Consider the following 26,071-nt stretch of genomic DNA (forward strand, 5'->3'; position numbering starts at 1 on the left):
GGTTCGTCATTTCCGCTCTTCTCCGTAATTCCACTTTTTTTTCCTTTTTGGGGAAAAAGGAGAAGCAACTGTAATTAACGTCTACACACAGAAGCATTGAAGAGAACCTAGTCGCTCAAGTAATCCGTCACGCCTACCAAAGCACGTAAACTTTTCCTGGCTGCCATGATGTAGCTGTCAAGCGAGTTCGCTGTACCGTACCCCAAATGATCTTGCGTTATATTGAGACGGTGTCTTTTCTCGTCCCCTCTGCGCTCCCACGACAGCGTTGTGTGTGCGCGTCCATTTTACAGGGAGTTTTCTTGTGTCCAGCTTGCCTTGGTTTTTCTTTATTTTATCCACAATACTTTTTTTTGGTTTTGTTTTAAGATCCCACATCACTTGATGTACATATATGAATATATATTTTAATTAAACATTATTTATGAAAAAAAATATGATCAAATGAGGCGGCAGGGTGGTCGACTGGTTAGCACGTCCGCCTCACAGTGCAGAGGTGCATGGCAGGTAAATGGGATACTCTAAATTGTCCTGAAGGTGTGAGTGGAAGCAAGGATGGTTGTTGGTCTATGTGTGTCCTGCGATTGGCTGCCAACCGGTTCAGGTTGTACCTCCGCTTGCTGCCCGAAGACAGCTGGGATCAGCTCCAGCATGCCTGCGACCCTTGTGAGGATAAGAGGATGAGAACATGGATGGATTATCAAATGATTGTGACTCTTGCGAAGCATGTCTGACACATTTTAGATGAAATGTAGTGCACTGCATTTAGAAGCTAACTTTTATACTCCAGAATTAACATTGTAAATCTCAACGATGTCTTTCTGATTATTTAAAATTACATTAATGGCATTCAGTTTCAGATGTCAGGTTGTGAATTATGGTATATCTGCCACTGAATTATAGATACTTGTAACTCCAGTTTGCGATCTCGGCGACACCATATGAGCTCATCATAATCCCAGCTAGAGTTGTCCACGTCATCATTCCGCCGAGATAAAAGGAAATTACTCCTTGCCACTGATAAATGCAAAACAGTTTTCCATATACGTCTACAATACGCCACAGCTCCTCGCTGGCATTGAAACAGGAGTTCAGCACACTCCAGATATTGTCCCAGCCCATTAAAAACTCTTGTCTAAAATATATATGAATTGTTGAAATTATCCATAGTTGACCAGGCAAATGTACTTAAATGTATTCAAGAACCGTCTAGCCACTCTTTGAGGAAATACAGTCTCGCTCTTATTTTGAAAAGTTGATTTTCTTTGGCGGTGTTTTTGTGAAAGGCAGTGATGGAGTGAGCTGGACATGTTGTGCCTTACCCCTCTGCCTTAAGTGAACATATCAGGGAAAAGGTACATTTGTTTTTATACTGTGCGTCCACACGTTTGCGTCAACATCTCAACAATAGTCGTCGCCCGCTCTCGTTGCTACAGAAAAGACTCCCAATGAGAGGGATTGACCTGTACATGAATGTTGCTGTTTAGAAATGTACAAATAATAAAAAAAAAATGTTGAATGATACTTTTGTGCACTTGGGTACTTTTACTTGCCATGTGAAAAGTGCTTTCCCTGTGTCCTTTCTATGGCCATTCGTTTCCCTGTGATGTGTCCACTGGACAGGCGTTCATTATGCGTAATCGGGAAAAGTTGAGGTCGATACTTTCCGACGGCTGAGTTCAATAAAGAAATCAATAAAGTGAATGTGACGGATGCATCAGGGTGGAGTCTGCTTGTTTTTCAAAGCGTGTTCACATGCGGGGGCAAAGCGGGCCATCCGATGCTTTGCTTTATGGAAACGACACCCGAAACCTTTTGACAACCGGCTGGACCTCAAAGATGAGCAATTCCGAGATTCCGGCGGGTCTCAAGGAGCTGCTGCAGGGATATACGGTGCAGGTTCTTCGCAACAGGCCGCCGGACTTGGTGGAATTTGCCGTGCAGCATTTTACGCAAATTTTGGAGAAGCGAAAGAATGACAAGCCAGCTAAGAAGCGTGGCGGCAAAGCGGCACGGAAAGGGGTCACTTTTGCAACAATCTCTGATGAGAGTGCCCAGGATGCCAAAGAAGAGGGGGAAGAGAAGCTTGTTGGTGAGTATTACAATTTTAGCGTACTTAAGTTGGATTGTTTTGTCAAGATGTTATCTAAAAGGTGTCATAACATGTCTGCAGAATCCACCGCTGGTAAATACAACCGCAGAGTTTCAGGTCTGTAACAATTAATTCCTTAACATGAGCCTGGGGAGCATGGTGGAGAAATCAGCCCCAAAGTTCTGAGGTCAACGGTCACATCGGGCCTAACTGTGTGAAGTCTCCATTTTCTCCCTATGCTTACCTGGGTCTTCGGATTCGAAAACCTGACCATCCCACACGTGATTTTCATGAGTACCTTTAAAAGAAAAAAATGTTTAATGTGTGTGTGTGTGCCGATGCAGTTTGCGCAGAGGCCTACAACCCCGACGACAACGAGGATGATGACACCGAGCCTCGAGTTGTGCACCCCAAAACGGACGAGCAGCGTCGCAGGCTTCAGGATGCCTGCAAGGACATTTTACTCTTTAAAACACTGGAGCAGGTGCACACGCGTGTGAAAAGACATGCTTGACCTTTACATGCATTGCGTCAGGGGTCACCAACTGAAGAGCTCCTTTGCGGACCTTAAGGAGAACAGCTACCTATTTGAAAAAAGAAAAAAAAAAACATTACCGTAATATATTATTAGTAGTAATTAATTCAGCTATGTGAAGACACTGGTCATCTTATTTCTCGCAGTAATTATCCACAATAGTTTAACAAGGGAGGAAACAGAAATACAATCAATATGCAATACTTGAAGTCACATAAAGCCAAAATGAAAACTGACCTACAAACTGACCAGGCTTTCAACACCAATCCCAGAGAGCCATCCAGCCACCACTAATGTTTTCCACGAACGTCACAGGAAATTTACTTCAACTTCGGTACACAAAAGCAGTGGCGAGCTTCAGCTCTTCAGCTCTCTTCAACCCGATCCAAATAATTAACCAAACTTTAGCAACCCTGAGAGTGGGTTAGGAAAATTACCCAGCATTTTTTTTTTAAGTGAGTGTTAGTGTATTGATTATGTGCAGTCCTCTAATGAGTGTTACGTGCTGTAGGACCAGTTCTCGGAGGTTTTGGACGGCATGTTCGAGGTGCAGGTCAAACCTCAGGAGCACATCATTGACCAAGGAGACGATGGAGATAATTTTTATGTCATAGAGAGGTGAGTGGTTTGATATATGTTCAGAAGTTTTGAAAAAAAAATGTTGAATAAGGTTTTGTTTCCTCTCAGGGGTGTTTACGATATACTGGTGGCGAAGGACGGGGTGAGCGTGTGCGTGGGAAAGTACGACAACAAGGGCAGTTTTGGCGAGCTCGCTCTCATGTACAACACGCCGCGAGCTGCCACCATCGTGGCCGCACAGGAAGGTGCCTTGTGGGGCCTGGTGGGTAACTACTGCGTGTGCCTACACGCTGACCTTTGTCGTGTAGAAACGAGACATGAATGCTATGTTTGGTGCCTTTGCAGGACCGGGCCACCTTCCACAGGCTCATTGTGAAAAATAACGCCAAGAAGAGGAGGATGTATGAGGCCTTTGTTGAATGCGTTCCCCTTCTGAAGTCTCTGGAGGTTTGTATCACAAACATTTGGAACACTCTTACTGCACTTTTAACGATAAAATACAGAGAAATGAAGAAATTACAACGGTGCCTTGAAATGCGTAACCGATTTACAAAAAAAAAAAAAACCACACACACAACAACAACATCAACTATTTTAAGCCTGGACTGCCAATCGCAATATTTTAAAGAAGCGGTCTGCTTATTTCGCGTGACTGTGTATTGGAACGCCCTTCAGTGTCGTCAACGGGGAACATGGATCGATCAACCACACTATGTTCTTTATCCCATCCCATATTTTGATTTTTTTTAGGCTGATCTTCTTCAATAAATGTTACAAAAAGCCACAAAGAAAAAAACGCGTAAGGTTTAATGCGATGACATAACTTGCGACGGTTGTCTAAAATTGAGCAAGTTTTGCGCAAGTTTTGCGCAACTTTAGAGACATAATTTTCTTCAGAATTTGTGTTGAATTGAGATTTGTATGACTTCCAATTGCTGATGTTTTCCCATGTTTAACAGCTCTCGGAGAGGATGAGGATTGTGGATGTGCTAGGAGCGCGATGCTTCAACGATGGAGAGCGTATTATAGCGCAGGTAACATACAGGGCGTATACAATGTGACTCGCTACCTGCGCACAGTCAATTTTTAATGGACTAAACGAGTCGTCACTCGCGTGGCCACAGGGAGACACAGCTGACTGTTTTTACATCGTGGAATCAGGACAAGTCAGGATCATGATCAAAAGCAAAGTAAGTCTTATGAGCTTCCACATTGCACTTCTTGCATTATAAAAAGCGGCGGTGGAAAGTAACAAAATACAAATGTCATTACTGTACTTGGGTAGATTTTTTTTCAAGCATCTATTCTTTTACGTACGATGGTGCTTTGAGATACGCAATTTACGAGTTTTGCTTTTTGCCAGCTGTCTTTGGGCATTTTTGTTGTTTTCCTTTCACTTGTGAGACAGAATTAGTAAGCAGTTCTTTACAAAAAACATGAATTTTTGAGTTATTTAGCTAGCATCATAAGTTGTTGTTCAGTTAATGTTAGCAAAGCTATGGGAACACCATGATTTTATAGCAGTGCAAGTGAATTTACTTTCCTCTCAGTGAATCTACCAGCACTATGAAAGTTAAAATGAAACGTGTGTGTGTGTGTGTGTGTGTGGCCAGTTATCAAATAGGATATTCTCACTTTTACTTTTAGGCAGGTTTCAGAGACTACGTTAACTTAAGTAAAGGAGCAAGTACTTGGTCTTTTAGCAGTCATGTCACAACTTGTGTTTTTGATACCAGACGAAGGTAGGCCAGCAGGACGACGCGGAGATCGAGGTGGCCCGTTGCTCTCGAGGACAATACTTTGGGGAGCTCGCACTCGTCACCAACAAACCTCGAGCAGCGTCCGTTTATGCTATTGGAGAAACCAAATGTTTAGGTAATGTTTTTGAATATTACCCAGCTACTGACCTCTTCTATTATTTTTTTTAATGTTGACCTCTTTTTATTTTATTTTTTTGTGAACTTAAAACCAAATTTGTCGAAACACAACGCAGTCAATCACTAACCTTCGCTAATGTAGTAAAGTTCTAATTACGTAACAGGAAATATTTGTATAAAAAAAAAAACTAAGCCATAAATGTATAACAATAAAAACGAACATTAAGCATAAAATTCAAAAATTAAAGGTTGGCACAAAAATACCATCTTTTGTATGTTTGTATCTAAAGTATACAAAATCTAGATGTATATTTAATATGTGTAGATATGCAAGCCAGCATGCCTTCTTGTGCCACATATTTTTACAAGACATGCTGACATGAATCTACCGTTTGTTGCAGAGATTGACATCCAGGCGTTTGAACGCTTGTTGGGCCCTTGTAAGGAAATCATGAAGAGGAACATCTCCCAGTATGAAGATCAGCTTGTGGCATTATTTGGCTCTAGCGTAGACTTAAAACACTAGCATGTACTGTACAGTACGTTCTCCCCTCCGCCCATTTTTATTCGTGTGTTGATCAGATGAAACTCAAGAAACAATGGTTTAAAAAAAAATATGGCCCACAGAATTATCCCCTAATGGCTTTGACTATTATTACGATCAGATTTATTCTCTACAATAAAAACAATTTCCTTTACATGAAACCATTTCCTTTCCTAAAAAAAACTGTTTTAATTTGTAGTTTTGTTATAGCGTTCAGCTCAGATTTATTCATAGCTTGGTCAAACTTTCCAGTTGTTGCTCTTTCACCTGCAAATGACAATTAACAAGACAGTAAAATGTTGAATTGCCATTATAATTGCATTTTTTTTTGTAGTAGTAGTAACCTTATCCCAAAGCTTATTGGCCAGTTTTGGAAATAATGTTTCGCAATATTGTAAAGCATCACTAACTTTGAGCAAAATGCACAAGTTTAATAAACTTATCAAAATGTTAAAAAAAAAAAAAAAGTATGAATCATTTTGAACATGGAACTGCTGATAAAATGTCAACAATATTAGGGATTTCTCACAGGATTGTTATATTTTTTCCATTTAAAACGTGCACATTGGCAAAGATAATATACAGGAGCTCCTGAAATTAGTTTTAGGCTTGTGTCCCTCAAAACAATAACCATAAAGAAACAGAGAAGTATAACTTTTGTATTCTCAGATTTCTGTAGATTTTTTTAATTTGAGTTACAAAATATGAAGTGCCATGGCAGACTCCACATGGAGTTTGCTAAACTTCTTGTGTTACAAGTATTTACACCCAAGAAAAAAAAAAAGAAAAGCCATCTAGTTCCATACTGTGTTCTGGTACAGTCCCGGAGTTCAAGTCTCTGCCAGGTTTTCCAAGTTCCATGGTCAAAGTTTAAATATTTAAAATATTTACAGTGTCCCATACTCCAAAACGTCCAAAGGAAAATGTTGCTGGAGCAATGCAAATGTAGGTGCCAGAGGTGTAAAATGTTTCAGTAGTGGGGTGAGGGTGGGGGCGGCGGGGGTAAACCAAGCTGGTGGAATTAAAATCTGTGGTCCTCTGCAGGGTCTCTGTTTTATTAGTCCTCCCCTTAAAGAAAAGCACAGTAGAGGCAGTCTGTACATATTTAAAATTACACAATGAAATGTCTTGTTTTGACATCCATGATCCTCTTGTGGGGGCAGAAAATCAATAAAAAGCTCAGTCAATCATTCTTGTTCCTCAAGCATTCTAATTTTTTTCTTCACAGAAAAGTCAAACTCCAATAAATAGAAATACAGCAGAAATGCTCAAAAAAAAGAGAAGAGAGACGTGATTCTGGTTTGGTCCATCCCTGAGTTCTTTTGAGAAGGACAAAAAGACCAGACATGGGATGACACAAGGTTGGGAGGTTAAAAGACTGACGAGAAAAAGAAAAAAAGTCTCGCATTCCTCTGGTTTCCTGAGGCTCATCTGTGGTTCTTTGATCTATCCATGAGGCAGAGTCCCTCGCAGTGAAGGTCACACAGAGGTGATGACAATCATGAGGTGAGGAGAGATACTGGAAATCCCATTGAGAAGGTCGGGCGCCAGCTGAGATAAGTGGCTCTCTGAAAATTCACATGGTGGGAAAATCTGTAGCACGTAGGCAGGCTGGGAAGAGAGGGGCGGGAATACACAAAATTACTCAACTGAAAATACTTCCGTAAATGAAGAATAGAAAGTGTGTGTCACTATACATGGTGAAAGCAACAATGTCTTCAATTTGAGGGTTCCATAATGTATCCAGTATGTAATTCAAATTTGTGATGTTACAACCAAAGCACCAAAATAATGCTGAAATTGCCAAAAATATGTAGGGGGGTGGGTGGGTGGGTGTGTGAGAGAGAGAGAGAGAGAGAGAGAGAAAGAGAGAGAAAGAGAGAGAGAGCGCTTAATTTATTAACTAGGCTTCACCTGATTGGAACCTGGATTTGGGATGTTAATAATGCCAGCCGCCAACTTTGTCTGCAAGTAGTTTATAAAGGCGGACTTAAGAGCTTGCGTCTGGTTCAGAACATCATCTTGATCTCGCCCACAAGGCAAAGCAAGCAGAAGACAGAAGTCACACTCCCCCTGCAGTAACACAAACACAACAATGACTCAATGAAACGAGGACATGCCAGGAATTGGGCAGCAACTGGCAAGGAGGCCGTGAGCACATACTGTCATTCGTCTGGCGACGCTCTCCAGCTGAGAGGCCTCAAGTCTCATCCTCTGGACAATTCTGAGGAAGGCGCCACCTTCTTGGAGGGGCAGTGATCGATGAGCCAAACCTTTGTTGCCGCACACAAAATGCAACTGGACTGCTGCTGTGTCGTTTTTTAGCGCAAGTAGCCCTTGCCAAACAATCGGGTATTTCTGTTAAGGTTTAGAGAGGAGAGGGAGAAAGACAAGAATGTGTTCAACAAGAACTTAGTGACTTTAAAAAAAAAATTAAAAAAAGACATTTTGTAGAGTTTTTTTTTTTTCTTACTGTGAGCAACTGCACCATATTAACAGGCTGTGAAATCTTCCCATCAGGAACAACATGTGTTGTGTCAGCCATCTGGGAATGGACGCCTCTTGGGTTCGAGTACATCTGAGTGTACTCTGGGAAGGCGCCACTTAGTCCTGGTGGCATGAGCGGAGCTCTCTGGGGAGATGATATTGTAGGTCCTGGCTGCCGGATTCCCATTAGTCCATCTTTAGAAAGAGGGGAGTGGGGCCTTTTAGCCTCCAATGGCTTTGCGACATCCTTCTCAGAAACACCTTTAGGCAGAATATGCGCCCTGGGAGACAAAGACATCGGTAAAGTGGAAGGTGCAGAGGCGGGGGGGTGAGTCTCTTGAAGGTGCCCTGAATGAGCGTCTGTGGACGAACGCTCGCCTTGTTGGTGGAGGAGTGCACGCATGTCTCTCTGCGTCCTAAACGCGTCGATTGGCACGCCGCTTCGGAACCCCCCACGAGGATCTGACTGCATCGTCTCCGGTTTCAACTGTGCGGCAGGTTGCCGTCCTTGCTGGTGGAAGCGTCTCGAATCGTCTTGATCGACGTCGTGACTCCTCAAAGCACTCGGGTTCACCTTGAGGACTTTGTCCCTGCCGACAGTTTGGGGTGAAGTCGGTTGTTGCTGCATGGAACCGGGCCAGGGAGACGTAAGAGACTCGCTATGCATCCCGTAACTCATCACGGAGAGTGGAGGAGTATTGACCCGAGCATCCCCCTGGACGAGATGTCCCACCGGGATCGACTGGGTGGCGGGATGAGGTGACATTCGTCCCAAACCGCCAGGCACACTATGAGGCGGCATGATAACGGACTGCTCCGGATGATGCACGCCCGTGATAAACTGTTGCATGGCGGGAAGCCCGGTGGGTAACATCACTGGTATGCCCTTAGGTGAGGAAGACCCAATGGGCGAGGACACTTTGGTAAATGGAGAATGGGGATGACTTGACTTGCGTGGGGATCGCGGTTCCTGCTTGTTGCCGCTGAGATGCGAAGGAGTTCTCTCACCGCCGGCCGTGACAAAACCCACGTGATTTCCAGGGGGAGACGGCAAATGTGGACTGATGGCAGGACTTATGGCAGAGGCCCATTGCGCCTTCGAACCATCTGAACTATGTGAATCTCCACTGTCGATTTTCTTTTGATGTTTGGTAGGCAGGTACTCCTGGTGGTACATCGAGCTCAAACTCTGATTGCCAACTCCCTGCGCAAGACGCTTCACCACTCCTTGAGGACCCGAGTGATAGGCAGGCTCCATTTTCTCCAAACCCGTGCCTTCTTGTTTATTCGAAGAAAAACTCGACTGAGTCTTACCAGAGTGGCCATGATCTGTCTGGAAAGACCCTTTCGAAAGGCCTGACTGTGGATGACTGTATATTTCCGGTTTGATTTGCGGCATGGATACCAGCTGCTGAGATTCCATGTCACCTGCTGTTGCTTGGGGAATTTGACTTATTTTTGCACTTATCCGTTGGGGTCCCTCCGTTTTTTGTCCCGAGTGGCTGAGTACCACTACTCCTTCGGATGTGTTGACCCTGAGACCCGGGCAAGATCCTGTACTGAGAGTGGAACTTTCAACAATAAAGCGTGTCGCAGTTCCCCCGTCATCACCAATCGTGGGTCCGTGGTAGGGTCCAGTATCATCTTTGCTGGGCCTGTAGTTGTGTTTCGGTAGAGCCATGTCCGCAGCCTGGTTACCAATGTTGAGGTTCATTTTGTCTTCAGGTTCAGGAGGAATGCAAACACGACTAATAACGGAGGAGTGCAATGCAGTGGACGCAATGACAGAAATCACAGACTTGGTCTCGGGAGAAGGTTGTGTGGCGGGTGTTCGAACAGACTGAGATGACATCCGGCATTCGGGTAGCGGCGATTTATTTGGCACAAGTGTTAAAGTAGTATTGTGCTCAGTGTGGATCTGATCTTGGACTGCAGGTAGATTAGTAGGTACATAACTGCTCCCCGGCAGAGAAATGGTTTTGTGTTTCAAAAGAATCTGCCTCAGATCGCTTGAGCCACGATCAATATCCATACTTTCAGAGTCAGGTGAAGGTTGTTTATCCTTGGGCGCTAATGGCAAGGCCGGTGCAGAAGTAACCACTGTACTTACAGAGTGGCGGATCCAATCTGGTGGCGAGACAGGCGCTCTACTGTTCTGAAGCGGTTTAATATTCGGTCTGCATGCTAGTGGTGACAGGGAGGGTGAATGTGGCTTTGGACCCACTGGACTTTTAGACTGGGGGTAAACAGTTTTGATATGTGGAATCTGCTCTTCGGTAGGCGATTCTGACTCTTTCACCTCAGGTGCCTTGACAGCTGGAGGCTCTTGCTCTGGCTTCCATGTGGTGGGGGTGATAACAGCAGCAGTAGCTGCTGATGGAGCAATTTCTGGGACAACCTTTACAGTGGAAGCGGTGTTCTGAACTGAAAGAGTTGATGCCTCTTCACTTAGGGGAGGTTCTTTTGAATCTTTCCGTGCTTGCTTTTGGCTTTTAGTACGCTTGATAGATTTAGGTCTTCCCTTCTGGCCCTTTTTGGGTGTGGCTGGTGGGGGAGGCTCCTGTTGCGTCTTAACAGAACTCGATTCCGATTCCGGTTCCTTGGCGGGCTGAACCGAGTCTTGAATCTCTGTTTCTGAACTTATGTCGACACTTAGAGATGGTGCTTGGGATAAAGAGACGGCTAAATCCTCATCAGTAATGGAGTCGATGGCGGCAATGAGTTCTGTTTCACTAGCTGGATTAGGTTTTTCTTCATCTGAGAAACTTTTCAAGTCTGTGATTGGGCCAGTTGACGTTTGAGGTTCACTTGGAAAAGACGGATCTGTGAGTTTGGCAATGTTCTCCACGGCCTGTTCCAATTCCATCTCATGTGAACTTAAACTTTTTGATGTTTCCAGATGCTCCTTTTTTTCCAAAGATGACGTTTCACAGTCGTCATTGTTAACCCCTTTGCTGGTGCACTTTGAAACATGATCTTTCACCTCTTTGACATTTAACCTGATCTTGAGGTTCTTCAGAACCGGAGACTTCGGGGTCCTTGGCGACTTGTTTTTTCCTTTCACAGGCTTATCTTTTTCTGTGGTGCTTTTTTCTTCCAACACAGGGGGATAATCCTCTTTGCTGTTTGATTTACCTTCACAAATCTTTTCATTCAGAGCCTGGTTGTCTTTGACCATTTCTCTTTTTTCTCCTTTCTTTTGGTCAACTTGAGGTGATTGGGGTTCTTTAGAGGAGTCTGGCAAAGCCAAGGTACTCTCATCAGTGCAATCCATTTCCTGATCATTTCCCTCGGTCAGCTCTGATTTTTCTCCCTTCTTTGTGGATCCACTTAGTTGTGCTGTCGACAACTGACCCGTTGAACCTTTTGTGGCACTCGGGGAGAATTTTCCCTTCAAATTTCTTGGGTTTCTTTCAGAACTCTCAGATTCATTTGGATCTCCATCTTTGTTTTCCATTTTTTTGTCCATTTTAGCTGCATCTTCGCCCTGCCTACGATTCTTGGGAGGGCGGCCCCGTTTCACTGGAGGAGTGGGAGCGGGAACCGGTAAATCCTGCTCATTGTTTTGCTGCTGTGTAGGATCCTTATCTGTGCCACGTTTTCTTGCAGAACGTGGGGACTCTTGAATATCCTTTGCAGTGCGACCCGGGGTTTCTTCTTCAACTGGGGTCGCATAAACAGACTTCACATTCCTACGTCTTGCTCTGCCTGATGATATGCTCTGTTCTGAGACATCAGCATCCGAGCCATGAAGGGGAGATTTGCCGGTAGACTTAAATTCCGCCCTTGGAGAGGACCCACGTTTCAGTTTCTCTTTGTCAATGCGTTCACTCTTTCGCGTGGCTTGTTTTTCAGGAGCTGACGTAGGCACAAGAGTTAAGGCAACTTCAGCTGGGGATGGTTTACTCTTCTTAGCTTTCAGTTCTTTTGTTTTATGTTCCTTATGGGCAGAGTTTCCCCCTGTGTTAGTGTCAGCGCTGGGCTCTTTACTGACTTTAAGCTGTTTTTCTTCTTCGGGCTCTGAAACTGCGCAGTACGTCTCTTTCTTCACTAGACACTCTTCGTGAGAAGGTAGTGTGAATCTTGTGGCTTGGGAGACTTCAGTCTGCGTTGACAAAGAAACAACCTCTGGTTCTGAACTACTCCCAGACTCATGCAAATTGCAGCTGCTCGGCTCTTCTACACCAGGTTTGGCATCGGTAACATCATCCAGTTTAATTTCAGGTGGAGATAGTTTAAAAGGAGCCTCTAAATAACTGGCTTCTTGTTTGACACATGGAGCTTCTGACTCAGCGGTAGGCTCGGTTGGTGGATAATGCACTGGCAGATGTTCAATTTCTTTTTCCTGTTTTATGAAAACCACAGGGGGAGATGGCTCAGTGGGTAATGGAGACGTCTGTTCTATAGGAGGAAGGTCTTTTAGCTCCGTATGTGGGATAGGGGGTGTTTCTCTGGGTTCAGAAACCAACTCCTCAGCAGGACTGATGGGCTTTATTTCTGGCTCACTGATAGAGTCTTTCGTTTCAGGTGATTGCAACATCTGTGGCTCTTCCGTTGATGTTTTTTCAACGTTTATCTCTGCTATCATTTCTTGTGATTGGGTTTTATTCTTTTGTTGTTCCAATCTTGTAAGTTCCAAAAAACGACTATGGAAAAGCACCACTGGACCCGAGTCGAGTTCACCATCTGTAGTTCCATGCTGATTACTTTGCTGATTTTGCGTTTGCTCAGCTTCTTCATATTTTCGCTCCAGATGCTGAAGCCGTCGGGTGTCCAACTCAAAAATAGGGCTGTGAAGGAAGCGGGAGGCAAACAACTCCCTTCGTTCTTGCTCTTCTGGCTTTGGCTCCTCTTTTCGATCATCAAGTTTATCTTCAGATCCACTTCGAATCTTTTTCTTTTTCATGTACCACGATGGTGTAGGCCGTGGTGTTGATTCTATCTTCTCGGTATCCTTCCGGTTGCGGAAACTTGCAAAGTGAGTATCATAATCCAAGAAGGACCAGTTATCATCTCTGGAAGATGAGAGGGATTTTGCCCGCTCAAGCAAAGCCTTTGTATCTGGTGTGATTGTCTGGTCAAGTGCAAAAGAGTAGAATTTATTTCTTTCAAGATGTGCCATTTTGGGGTCTGAAAATCTCTCCCCCCTCGGCCTCTCTGAAAAAGACTTTGAAGTAGATGCCACAGGAGAACAGGGTTTGGCTTCTCGATCCTCTTCGGAGTCTGATCTTACCTCCCCTGGCTCGATATCATGCCAAACCCCATATTCCAAACGTTTGCGGTTATGAATATTTTTGTTGAGAGTCCTAGAAAACTTTAGTTCAGGTAACATGTTTCGTTTTACTCTACTCTCCCATCGCTTTTGTTGCTCCTCTTCTGGATTCAGAGTGTTGGATTTGTTTACTTGTGTATTGTGTGTGCTTTTGACAAGCAGCTCCAAATCGGGGTTCATTTTTTCATTTTTGGCAAGTTCTTTCTGCAAATGATCAAAGTCCTCCTCTGTATGGTGGGAAAACTGGTGTCCTGGAGAGGAAGTGTTGTTCCAGTCAGGATCTTCACTTTTTTGCCTGAAGCTCCTATAGACACGCTCTCTCTTAATTCCTTCAGTGTCAAACAGGTCGAGTTTCTTTTGTTTGTGAGAGGGGAAATTATCGGTGACATCCTCAGGTGGTTTGCCAACTTCATGCACGAGACTGCGGTGTTCCAAGTCATCACTTTCACTTTCGTGCGGACTTCCTGGTTTGTCCGGTTTTCCAGGTTTGTCAGACTCTCGATGTTGCTGCTGATGCAACCGTCTATTTTGCTCCATTTGCTTGCGGTAACTCTGAGACAGGTCAATGTCTACTGGCTCCTCCTTAATCTTGATGCTTTTGGAAATTTCAGGCACCTGACCACTACTTTTGAAAATGGCACTGTGTTCCTGTTCTCTCAAAGAGCCTTGGTCTGAATTACCCTCAAGTGAAAGTCTTCGGGATGTCGTGTGGGCTGGAAGTCGCTTTGACTCAGAACGGTCCAACGATCCCTCAGATTTCTCTCTGAGTACTTTTATGTCCTCTTGAACATCCTTTGGGATTCCACTTTTAAATCTAGAATCTCTCCGTAGAGCATCTTTGTGTTTATCAGAGTCTATCTCTTTCCCATATGGTGCTATCACACTCGCTTCTTGCGATTGATTAGAATCTTCTTCATCAAGCCTGCTTCGCTTTTGGTGAATAGTCCTTCCACCTGACTCAGCAAAGCGCCTTTTTCTTGCTGCAAGGCGATCTGAATCCATCGATGAGTCTTTCCCATCATTTCCAATCTCAGTTTTAATATGTTTCTTGAGTCGATTTTTTCCATCCATATCAGAATTATCCCCTTTAACCGTTTCAGATCTTTCGCTTTTCACCGACTCGTGGTGGGCAGCTGAGAATTGACTTCCCGTAATAGAGTCATTATCGCCCTTATATTTCTGCCTATCTTGGGCATCTGGTTCAGCTCCCTTTCCTCGTCCAGGGCCTACCTCAAGAGCAGCATCGAGCTCTGTGTCTGGTAGTGTATTGGATGGAGATTGCCCCTTTACTTTCCTGGATTTGACTCTTTCTGCTTTTTCACCTCTCTCTTTTCGTTTGGGCCGCTTGGTCTTTTCGGAGCCCACCACTCGATCAGGTTGACTGCTCTTTTCGCTCTTGTCACTCTTTGAGGCATGTTCAAGCAAAGTCTTTTCAGATTTTTCGAAGTGTGGGGGTGAGAGTGAGCTGACACTCCCACTTCTCTCAGAGGACTGGCTATAAACTCGCCGCTCTGATTCCCTGGGAGCCCGCTCAGAGGGTGATGGCGACACTGCTGGGGTAACAGGCCGCCGATGGTGAGAAGGACTCCATCTGTTTCGGTCAGCTTCAAAACGTTCCCGCTCTCTTTGAATATATGTGTATTTCCTAATGTCTTGCTCAAAGGGATCTCTGTATTCCCTGTAGTCCCGTGGATCTTCATGGTATCGTGGGTCATAATGTTCTCCCTGAAAATGTTCCAATTCAGGGAAACGGTCCCGACTGCGAGCAGCGTACTCTCTCCGGGCATCTTCCGGGTAAAGGCCAGGCGTTCGTATAGTTTCATAGTAAGCTCTCTCTGCTGTGAATTCATGGTAGAGCGGTCTGCGATCCTCCCTGTTGCATGAATAGGGAACAGAAGGAAACCGAATTAAAAGAGTTCACAGAACACTTCCTTTATTTAAGCAAAATACATTTTTAAATTCTAAACCTGACTCATTATGTAAACACGCCCCATGCTATCTACAGCGTGTCCCCGTAAGTCTCCAAACATAGGAGAAATAATACATTCCATACATATATGATCCCAACATTTATGTCTTCATATTTCAGACAACCCAGAGAATGCATTTGAATAAAGAGCAACGAATTGACATCATCCTGATGGCCGGTTCAGCAAGCAGTCGTATGGATTGTCAAGAAACTTATTTCTCCTATGATGGAGACCTTATGGGAGACCCTCTGGATTAATATCTTGTTAACAACTGAACTCAATTTTATTACAAGTATGCAATTAACTATGTAACCCATTTACCGTCGTTCAGGAGGAATTTCATAAAGTTCTCTGATGTCTTGGCCAGATGTCTGCATAGCTCTGAAGAATGCCAACTGACTCTCTTGACTTGCAAAGTCCACCTGTCATCAACAAATGATCACAACATGTTAAACTTAAATCTATTCGATTAATAAAAACGCCACATTTAACAAATTAGGTCACCTTAATTTTGTTGCCTCCAATCTTCCAGCCTTTGGTCTCTCTTACAGCGGTTTGAGCAAAATCTGTGTTGTTGTAAAAGATGAGGGCCATCCCTTTCATTCTGTCAAATAAAACCTAAGAAAAAGAAAAAAAGAAAGACTGCTTATTAAGACAGTTTGATGAAAGTATATTTTAAAAAAAAAAGGGGGATCTACAACACCTTACCTTGACAACATGACCGTAACGACAAAAATGGCGCGTGAGGTATTGCTCTGTGATATTGGTTGTTAGCCCATCGAGCCAAACACAAGCTGTGGGCATACTTTTCCCAAAACCAAGCTAAGAAAAAGGAGGGGAAAAAAGACAGTAAGAACATTACACAAAAAGTAAGCATTTGACTGGCAAACATATAAAAACAAACTAATTTATTATACATTACCTTTAGTCTGTTACTGCCAAGATACTCGCCATCCATCTTTTTAATGGCCTTGCAGACACTTGCAATATCAGAATATTGTACAAACGCATATTGGGGAACTCCATTTATTTTCTTGATGTCAATGTCCTAGTGGAGAACAAAAAACACATTTAGAGGGCTAGAAAAGACAGAACAGATTTTCACAGGAAGATGGTATCTTACGACAATTTCTCCAAAGCGTTGAAAAATTTCAAACAGTTGTTCACGGCTGGTCGTCTTCTCAAGGTTGCCAATGAATAATGTTCTGGTGGCTTTTGGGTGGAATTCATCTATCCTACCATCCAGGGGCCTGAACTCATTCTCACTCTCCGTTTCTAAGAAAAGAAATGTCTCATTATGACAAGCACCGGCAGAGAAATTTTAACTTTTGGACAATGACAAGAAATTTGAACTTTCGGACAAATGTCTTAATAAAACAGTTGGGATTAAAAAGTAGACTGTAGTATTCGGCGACGCGCACTTCAGTTTAAATCGGTGCACAATTCGTCTGCATTCTCACATTTGGTCTGATTCAGCCTTACAAAAGGAACCGAGCGATGAATCAGTATTTGTTTTGCATACGTGTGAACACGCCAAACTAATGTAAACCTGCCATGTTATTCTGAGTATCTACTTTCGATAAAAACTTTTAAGTAGACCTGAAAATCTCACAAATTCCCCAGACCTCTAACAACCTGACCCCAAAAAAGTTATGTGAACCCATTTGCATATTGAGAGCCATTTCTAATACTTTGCCTCTTTGGAGGCATGCTGAAATTTGGACACCATTTTGCATTTCACTGTGGTTAACTTGGATAAGTCAACCACAGTGAAAAGCTTTTCGCACAAAAATTAAATGTCGGGAACACCAACAATTTAAGGAATCATGTGAGCCGTTTACACCCTGAATTGATAACTACGCCAGCCAAAGAAACGACCTGAGTTTCAACAATCCTGCCAAACTCAGACAAAGAAAATATCCTAGACCGTGGGAGCCTTTACAGCCAAGGATTTATGGCCGTATTCTCGAGCGGACAACACAGCTTTTCAAGACTTGTTCCGAACATTGGATCAGCAACATAAGATCCCTCAGCATAGCCACTCCACGAAAAAAAAGGGGGTGGTGGGTGGGGGCTAGCTACCTTTACAATAATGATAATTTAAATAAAACTTGACCATGTTCACAATGCATGTCGGCTAAGACAACAATATTTATTTCTGTTATAATCATTGTCAAACTTTCTGTTTAACTTATTTTAAATATAAAAAGGGAAGTTTGTGGACGACTGCTTATATTTAATGATGAAAACCAAACAGTAGTAATATAGAAATAATAAAGAAAATTGCTGTAATATCTAAACATGTGGTGACATTGAATCAAATTAGACAATTGTAATCCAATCAACTTGTTTGACCACTCAACATTCAAACCTCAGCCAAATACAGTGATTAAAGTTCTAAGCAGGACAGACTAAATGAAAAGTTTGCAGTTTTGTAAATAAAGAAACATTAAACGCCTTGGATAATGGGTGGATGTTATAGACATAAGAAGTTTAGTTGATGGGTGAGGCTCTTAGTCAGAGACACGGCGGGAGTTAAGTGAGGCTGCATTCAAAACTTGCAGTTTTAAAACTAAACGGCAAGCAATTTTCCTATTCTGGTGGTGTCTGAGTCACATCTGTTTGTGCAATTTCTCTGCCGACTGCTACACTGGCTTGCCGCGCTAACCACAGACTGGCTAGCTGCCATAAGCTTGTCTTTTGTGATCAAGCGTTTTATTTTTCCTGCGGTTAGCTTTTTACATTTTACATTTAGGCCCTGCAGGAATTTGCAATGCCACATTCGCAAACAAATGCAAACAATACGTGTGAATTACATCTTATCTCGATTGTTTTCAACTTAAATATAAAATCGATGCAGGGGCAGTGCTCATTCATCTTTTAAGGTCAACTCGCTTCCATTTTTGATAACACTTCATTCGGGTCATGGATGAGCTGGAGCATATCCAATCTGGGCAAGAAGCAGGATATACCGTCCTGTATTTTGGACTGGTTGTCAACTCATCGTGGGGTAATTAGGAATAAAGAATTAAAAATATTGTGGTGTTGTTTTTAATCCACTCTATTGATGTTAGCTCTGGTGTGATATGTTCCTAAATATGCACTGTCCTTTCTTATATTTGAACGCAAGCATGACTTATACCACGAAGTTTAAGAATACAGCAGTGTTTGAAGGTGTTTGTAAATTTCAAACGCAATTCAAGTGTTTTGGGATCATAGTTTATGGTATACAATGTCAAACGGACAGCAACAAGATACAGTCAAACCTCGGTTTTCGAACGTCTCTGTTATCGACCAAATCGGATTTCAACCAGAAAATTTGAGATTTTTACCCCTCAGATTACGACCGAAAACCGATTTTCGACCAAACTGAGCAAACCCGAATACGCCACTCGACTCCTCTCGGCTTCCTTACACAAGGAAGTGGCGCTTCCTCGTGTAACGTTAATTGTGAGCAGACGTGTTTGTTGGGATTTACGCAAATCTGTTTTTTTTTGTTATTTCTGCATAGGTATTAGCCCCTAATCATGGGCTAATAAAATAGTTTCGGATTTAGAACAAATCCCTTTTCGAACAGCCTTCTGGAACGGATTATGGTCGAAAAACCCGAGGTATGACTGGACATTCATCATTTGATCAAAGGTTTGATTATATTAAACATCACTTACCAGGACCATTCCATGCAGTGACTTCAATCAGCATGCCAAAGAACAGTTTTCCTTTAGGGACGCTAAGGGCTTTCTCTTGATCCTCTTGCTGTCTAAAGAACACCAGACCATAGCGGTCTTCTGATGCTCCATGGATCTGCACGGAGGTCACTTTGCCATGTTTCTTGAACTCATGGAATAGTCCGTCTTTTAAACTTGTGTCTGAAGAGAAAATTATTACATTTCGTAAGTGTGCACAATCATACATACAATCCCAAGAGCATGTCTTATAAAAAGTCTTACTGATTACAAGCGACATGACCTTAGAAACGAACAATGTCTCCATACAGTGTGTTTAAATTTTAACAAACACACAGTGGTCACACCTTCCGTGTAGTTTGGCCTATTCCGGTTTATGAAACTTCAATACCAGGGACAAAGCTCACCTGTCGATCGTGCCGGGAGATTTTGCACTTTAATCCCAAAGCTTCTACGTGGCTCATCCGAGTCAAGCACCATTGATGACTGAGGTGGCGCGTGAGCAGCTGACGACTGAACAGAACGCGCTCGTGATCCATCACTTGAGCTGCTGTTGGAGTCACTGTCGTCAAAAGAGTACACTATGTCACATTTGCTCGTCTGAGGGGCGAACCAATGAGACAGATAAAAGATATCAACACGGCATCACTGCCCCCCACGCCGCAAAATTGACCCACCTGCCACTGCCTGTACTGCTGGTGCTGCTCACGGAATCAGAGCTTGAAGATCTGCTGCGGGATTGAGATCGGGGGCCTCTTCCAGGGGACAGAGGGGCTCGTTTAGGGGAATGAGCAGTTTTGGAGGTCTGTCCAGTTGTCCGCTGGGGGGAAGGGTGTCGAGACTGTGAGGAATGGGACGATCGACTCCGACGGTGATGGTACGTTCTATCAACACGTCGTCCTCTGTCGTCTCTGTAGAGGTCGCGTCGTGTCGCAGTCGCAAGAGAGAAGGGGTCTCGAATTCTAGAGTCAAAATGAGGGTCTGATGCCTCAAAGGTTCCGCTGATGGCACTGCTCCCTGGACCAGCAGCAGCAAACAAAGAGCGCTCCCTGTAATAGTCCGCATTGTAGTGCCGCTGTCTGTCAAAAGTGCCACTTCGCTCATGGTGTCCATATGGGCTGTGGTCATACGCACGTTCGCGGGTTTCTGAGCTACTGCAAAATGACAAGAGGATAGAGAAGAGAAGCGGGTCAATAGGATCCTTGACATTCAGCTTTGCATTCTGTATTGTGTATCGTCGCCAGCCAAAGAAGTCTTTGTCCAAATTGAAGCTGTTTAATCTGAAAATTTAAAACCATTCTTCTATGTTTTTCGTATTGGACAGCAACAGAGCAGCACTGTGTCTGAGTGGTTACGCCATCTAATTCACAGTTTGAGGCTAAGGGGTTCGAAACAGGGCTCTGTCCTTCCAGTGTGGGGTCTGCATGTTTTCCCTACGCTTGAGTTAATTTCTCTTGGTACTCCGGCTTCCTCCAACATTCCAAAAACATTCAAAGACACCCTAAATAGTGCAAAGGTTTAAGTATGGGCATGAAATTATTTTGTCGTGTATACATACAGTATAGCCCGGCGACTGCCCAAAATAAGATAGGATAGGCTCCAGTCACCCGTTACCTTAAAGAGGATAAGCACTGCCAACATGACAAAGCTTTTGACCACGACCAGTAATGTCCTAAAAATACGAGTCATTCACAATTAATATTTCGCAGTTAATATCCCAATTGACAGTGTAACATTTGACGGATTTCTAGAGTTTCACGTTGCATGACAACAGTGGGTTAGCAAGTGATATAAGCACTGGCCCGGTCACCAGTCAATGGCAGGGCAGGCATAGCTAAACAACAACTCATGTTTTTGGAATGTGGGAGGAACTCTGAGTAGCTCGACACAACCCATGCATGCAGGGTGAGAACATGCTAATTTCTCACAGGAGGGCCTGAGCAGAGATTCGAACAACTCTACTGTGAGGCAGACGTGCTATCCCTTATCCCAATTAGATGTATACATATAAAATAACAAAACCTACACAAATATTTTATTTGATTTACAGACTATTCTCGTCGGGTATAACTTTTTTTTTTTTTTTTAATCTAAATGTGATGCAATGTCAGACAAACACAATGGAAGATGAAAAAGCAAGGGACAGAGAAATACCAACCTTTTTTGTAAGAAGTTACTGTAACTAATCCAAATAAAATCTAGGTGGTCAGAATGTGAGAGCCGGAATGAAAAACCAACAGGAAAAATCTGTTATTCTAATGTGCCAAAAACGGCTCTCTTCGATCAGACTGCAAGTAATCTTCAATTACTGTGGAGCATGAGGCCATCAGATAATCCACTGTTAGGCAATGGAATTTCCTTCACGGGATGAGGGGAGGAAAAAAAGAAAAATAAAACAACCACAGAATTAATGGATTTCTGAACATGTAGAGCAGCAAAAAAACAAAGGAACATAAAGCTCTAAAAAAAATAAAATAAAGATGATGAACTTCAGGATAATTCAGACAAGTCCATGTCGCTTAAACAGAACATCCAAATGGATCATCTAAGCAAAAAGTACTTTCCAAAAATTCCACTTTAAAGGAGTCAAAAATGTATTCCTTGGGCTTTGTCATTGTATTACGTGATATGTAAAACGGAACACACTTTGTTGATAATTAAACTCCATAATAACAAGCTATAAAATCCCAGTTGTTGGATATGGCATAATTCCACACTCCACGGATCGTATCCGATGTGCCTGCTGGCTGGCTTGAGGTTGTGGTATTACTTTGGAAAAGTTGTCTTCGGATCTCTTTTCACTGCAGATTGGGCAACCTCACACAGCTACATCCACATACAAGTAATCCAACTGAATGGCAGCTACACCAATCCACACTAGGATTCAAGTGAGTACATCCAAGGCATACATCCAGGAGGGTACATCCAATGGTGCAGACTTCTGGTATCTTCTTCAGGAATAGCTCCATAAACCTCCCTGGATAATAGAAGGGATCCTCTGTGTTCTTGTGAAGTCTTCTAAGTATAGCTTCCATATTTCGTAGGAAATGTAGCTACTCTATTTCATCGTGTGCTAAAATTGGCTTAAAAAAAATACAAAACAAAAAAACAGCATTTAATTTTTTGGGCCTTGGGTTGCATAATGATTAAATTCCAGGTTCAGAACAGGCTGTATCCATGGATTGAAAAATATTTGGGGGAAGAAAAAAAAAATAGTAATCCAGCTATCAGCAATTGCCAAGACAGACAAAAGGATAACCAGATGTAGGTAGTCCTGAAAAAGGTTATGATAAAATACCCAATACCCGTGAATCCACCATGGCTTTCTTGCATCATGGACTTACTTCCAGATTTCATTTTTTGTGTCAAAATAAAAACTTAGATCCATATCCTGGGGAAAAAATGGCTTTCAAGTATCCAAAAGCTCCCAGGAAAGGGTAATTTCCAACAAAATAAATCCAGAACTCGCCAGGATATTCCTTTTGGGTGTAATATCCATAAACAGATCTGGTATTAATGTAACCTTAAGAAATCATAATGTGTGGTAAATTTACTTAATCCCATGGGCATGGCAAGTCAATTATGATGAAAAGCGGACCGATCCCTAAATTACCTTTGTGAGACCCCTGTGAGGCATACATCCCTTCGGAATAAACCAACTATGTGATTAGGTGTTACACCTATCTCATACCGAGATTTCCACGGATTGGTGACCATGTCCACTTACCCATCTATTCTCCGTTCATAACGCCCCTCTCTGGTGTGAAGGGACACAGGGGGGCCAAAGACAGGTCCAACTGTTCCCCTAGAGAATCCTGTAACGTCCCGACTGCTCGAGGGGGAGCTGTCATCAAGGCCCCGAACAGCACTTGGGACTGACCCAGGTTCATTGTAGTCAGTCCGAAGGTCCCTGTCCCCCATCTTGTTGACGGCATTGTGTGCCTTCTGAGCGCTTTTGATATCCACAAAATCCACAAAGGCTGCAACGCCGCCCTCTGACCCTCGCTTCCGCAGGACCTTAACACTCTCCACACGTCCATACCTGAGAATGGATGAAATCAAATGGAATTGATTAACTCAAGATAAGAGAGTAATGTATACTTCATGCAAATACAGCAGGCATTAAATATTCCGAAAGAGGAGGAAAAAACAAGGAGCTGCACAGTAAATAGTCAAGCATCCAGCATTTTCAAATTGGGGAAATACCATATCTGAGGAAATAATTGAGAAAAGAGATTAAATTGAGATTATTTGCAGTAGCTGCTGCTGAAACATGGATACTATTTGTTTTCTTGGAGATGCGTTTGTTGAGTTCCTCGAATGCCCCCCCACCCCCACCCTCCCCGCATGCGAAAACGACATGTTGCGTTTTAACCTTTTCCAACCTTTGGAGCATAAACCAGACGGCCGCCAAGCTTTCGTTTTAGGCGAGTGCATTCACCATAAGTAACATCTAGACCTAGAATGGTGATTAAAGTGCCTTTGAGCAGTCCAACAACCAGCTAATATTTGAAGATGGGCCCGGTCGGCTGTCTGATTTTTTTCGCAAATTCGAGCTGGAGTGTTTTCTAAACGCACGACTCTAACACCCTCGCGGGAATTAACATGCATTTGGTATACACACATACAAATAAAAAACAACGATGCAGTGCAAGTTTTATATAATGTGCCCGTTAAACGTGTGCGACCGTGTGTCTTTTAACGATCATTAAAACGTATTGACTTGCCACAAAATGGTTGGCTGGGTGGTAGGTAGCTTGTGGCTAGCGCCTTGCTTATCACTCGTAGCACAAGTTAGCTAATTCGGCAAATACCGTCGACAGCGGCGCTAGGTTGGGCCCCTTTGGTACAGCGTGCCCTTAGAAATCGCGACGTTGTGTAGTCCAACTCGAGCAGAACTTGAAAAGCCCCCTTCTCATAGTTTGCACACGCTAGCGTTAGCATCGAAGATGGGCTAGCCAGTGACGGCTCAATGTTGTATATGGCGCGCTGCTCCGCCACCACAGAATCCCCCTCTTGCGTAACCTACCGTTTAAAATGCTCCACAATTTTCTCCTCTCGAACGTGTTCGGGCAAATTTCCCACCCAAAGGTGTCTGGTTTCCCGAACCATCTTGCGCTATCCTTTGCCCCTTCACACACATATGATCGGGCGCGTTTGAAATCCCAGCTGGTCGAAGGGTCCGTCGGAACAAAATGAACGACGACGTATTTATGCCAAGCAGACGCGGGCCTACTCGCCCGCTGCTCTTTTAGCTTTAGCCGCTGCGTCCTCGAGTCAGGCACGAGAGCGCGCTTCAGGGTGCGAGCTGCGCGAGCACAGGCTGCGCGCACCCTTTGGGAGGGCCCACACGATTCCGCCAAATGTAGACTAGTCAGTGGCGGTCCTTGCTTGCCCCTTTGCAACAAAGCCCCCCCACATAATCTCTTGACCTGTACGCGCACAGATAAAACACAATTGTGTTATTTATTCAACTATGGTGCGAATAAACTCAATTCAACTGACTTATGTGGTGAGCAATTAATCAATAAAAGAGGCTTCAAGATGGTTGACACCACTCCCAGGTGAAGTTTACTGTCAAACTACTGTAAATACAGGATAATTACACATTGTGTATTCAAGAGAACCAAACAGTGTTGACTAACAATGGTTCACGAGCTTAATGCTAAAATATTGTAATAATGGCCTCGTATATGGTCAAGGATGACGCAGTTGCTGATGCACTTCTGTGGCTTTTCTGTATTACAATGAATTGTAACATAATGCACATACAATCAAGAGTTACTCACTACTTTTGTATCCGTTTCACCTACAGATTAACATATTGTACATTTTGATCTAATGAGAGTGTTCATTTGAACAAAAATAGTCTCAAAATTATTTTACTTCAGCACACATTTTAGCTATGGACTAATACAGGTGACATGTTTGACAATTACAAACTCCGCTTCTAATAATTATTTTCTTAAACAAATTTACATACTGTTACTTTTTTTAATGCCAGTTCAAACTGATCAAAAAAATCAATCTGAAGTCATCAAGCAAGCATCTTGGCGAGAGGCTAATAAATTAGCTAAAGACATGATAAGTGCTACATTAGAGGTTATTGACAACTTCAACTCAGAATCCCCCATATCATCCTGTAGTCATGAAAAAGGGAGTCAAATAAAAATATTCCATACAAGTGTCAGTGCTGAAGGCCTCAGGTAACAACCGTCATAGCTAACCTGTTTCGTGGGTTTGGGCATGTGACGTTTGCAAACTGAGCCGTCTGATGTCATTTTAACTCTAGAGCAAGTGCACTGGAAACACTTGTATTTTTTGGGAGGGAGGGGGTCTGTCATTTAAATTGGAACAACTTTAAAATATAAATTATTGACATTTCTGATGGGTGGCACAGTGGTTAACTGGTTATGTCCACCTCAGAGTGCAGAGGTGCAGGGTTTGATTCCAGCTTGGGCTTCTTGTGTTACCATGCCAATCTACTCGACTCAGAGCCTTCAGAATCAGTGGCATGGGCAGATGTAACTTTAGCTATTAGCAATTAATTTGCTTCTTTAACCCATCAGATTTCAAAATTTCGGAACACCACTAAACAAAACTGTCACAAGTGGATACACAAATTAATAATGTACCTTCTGCCATCTAGTGGAAGGGAATTGAATTGTTCTGCCTGTCACTGTGCATCACTGGCATAGATAGATGAACAAAGATACATTATTTGAAGAAAATGAATTAAAATGAATTATTATTTTTGGACCAATTAAGTGGAAGTGGATCATTTGCTACGACACACTTTATTGTCTCTCGTGTCATCACTAGCTCACGGCGTATTTAAAACAAAAATATTAACCGATTACATTTGCACTACACTGAAAGAAGTTTTTGTTGAATTTACTCCATTTATTTCCGAGTACGTTTTTTAAGTAGGGTATACATCTACTTACAAAACGTGTCTGGATCCAGATGATTTTATTTGGTGCAGCCATTTAATCAAATAAAATTGAATGATTTCAACACAACATTTTT

General features: G+C 43.0%; 2 protein-coding genes across 2 annotated transcripts; one reads left to right on the plus strand and one right to left on the minus strand.

Moving 5' to 3' along the window:
- Positions 1–592: 592 nt before the first annotated feature.
- Positions 593–5,802, plus strand: prkar2ab (protein kinase, cAMP-dependent, regulatory, type II, alpha, B). Its single transcript, XM_019880738.1, has 10 exons — positions 593–2,092; positions 2,174–2,209; positions 2,437–2,576; positions 3,139–3,245; positions 3,315–3,468; positions 3,552–3,653; positions 4,166–4,240; positions 4,331–4,396; positions 4,943–5,081; positions 5,485–5,802. The coding sequence occupies exons 1-10, from the start codon at positions 1,756–1,758 to the stop codon at positions 5,607–5,609; spliced, it is 1,281 nt and encodes a 426-aa protein (XP_019736297.1). The 5' UTR covers positions 593–1,755; the 3' UTR covers positions 5,610–5,802.
- An 801-nt stretch (positions 5,803–6,603) lies between these two features.
- LOC109522309 (msx2-interacting protein) lies at positions 6,604–24,364 on the minus strand. The gene is made up of 14 exons (XM_019880736.1): positions 24,072–24,364; positions 22,770–23,084; positions 19,720–20,196; positions 19,450–19,604; positions 19,025–19,225; positions 16,480–16,631; positions 16,279–16,404; positions 16,065–16,178; positions 15,861–15,974; positions 15,678–15,778; positions 8,101–15,259; positions 7,791–7,985; positions 7,542–7,700; positions 6,604–7,238 (listed from the first exon to the last, which is right to left on the minus strand). Exons 1-14 carry the CDS (start codon positions 24,152–24,154, stop codon positions 7,107–7,109), a joined length of 9,483 nt encoding a protein of 3,160 aa, XP_019736295.1. The 5' UTR covers positions 24,155–24,364; the 3' UTR covers positions 6,604–7,106.
- Positions 24,365–26,071: the final 1,707 nt, after the last annotated feature.

The sequence above is a fragment of the Hippocampus comes genome, unplaced genomic scaffold (assembly GCF_001891065.2).
Source record: "Hippocampus comes isolate QL1 unplaced genomic scaffold, H_comes_QL1_v1.1 scaffold68, whole genome shotgun sequence".
Taxonomy (NCBI): Eukaryota; Metazoa; Chordata; class Actinopteri; order Syngnathiformes; family Syngnathidae; genus Hippocampus; species Hippocampus comes.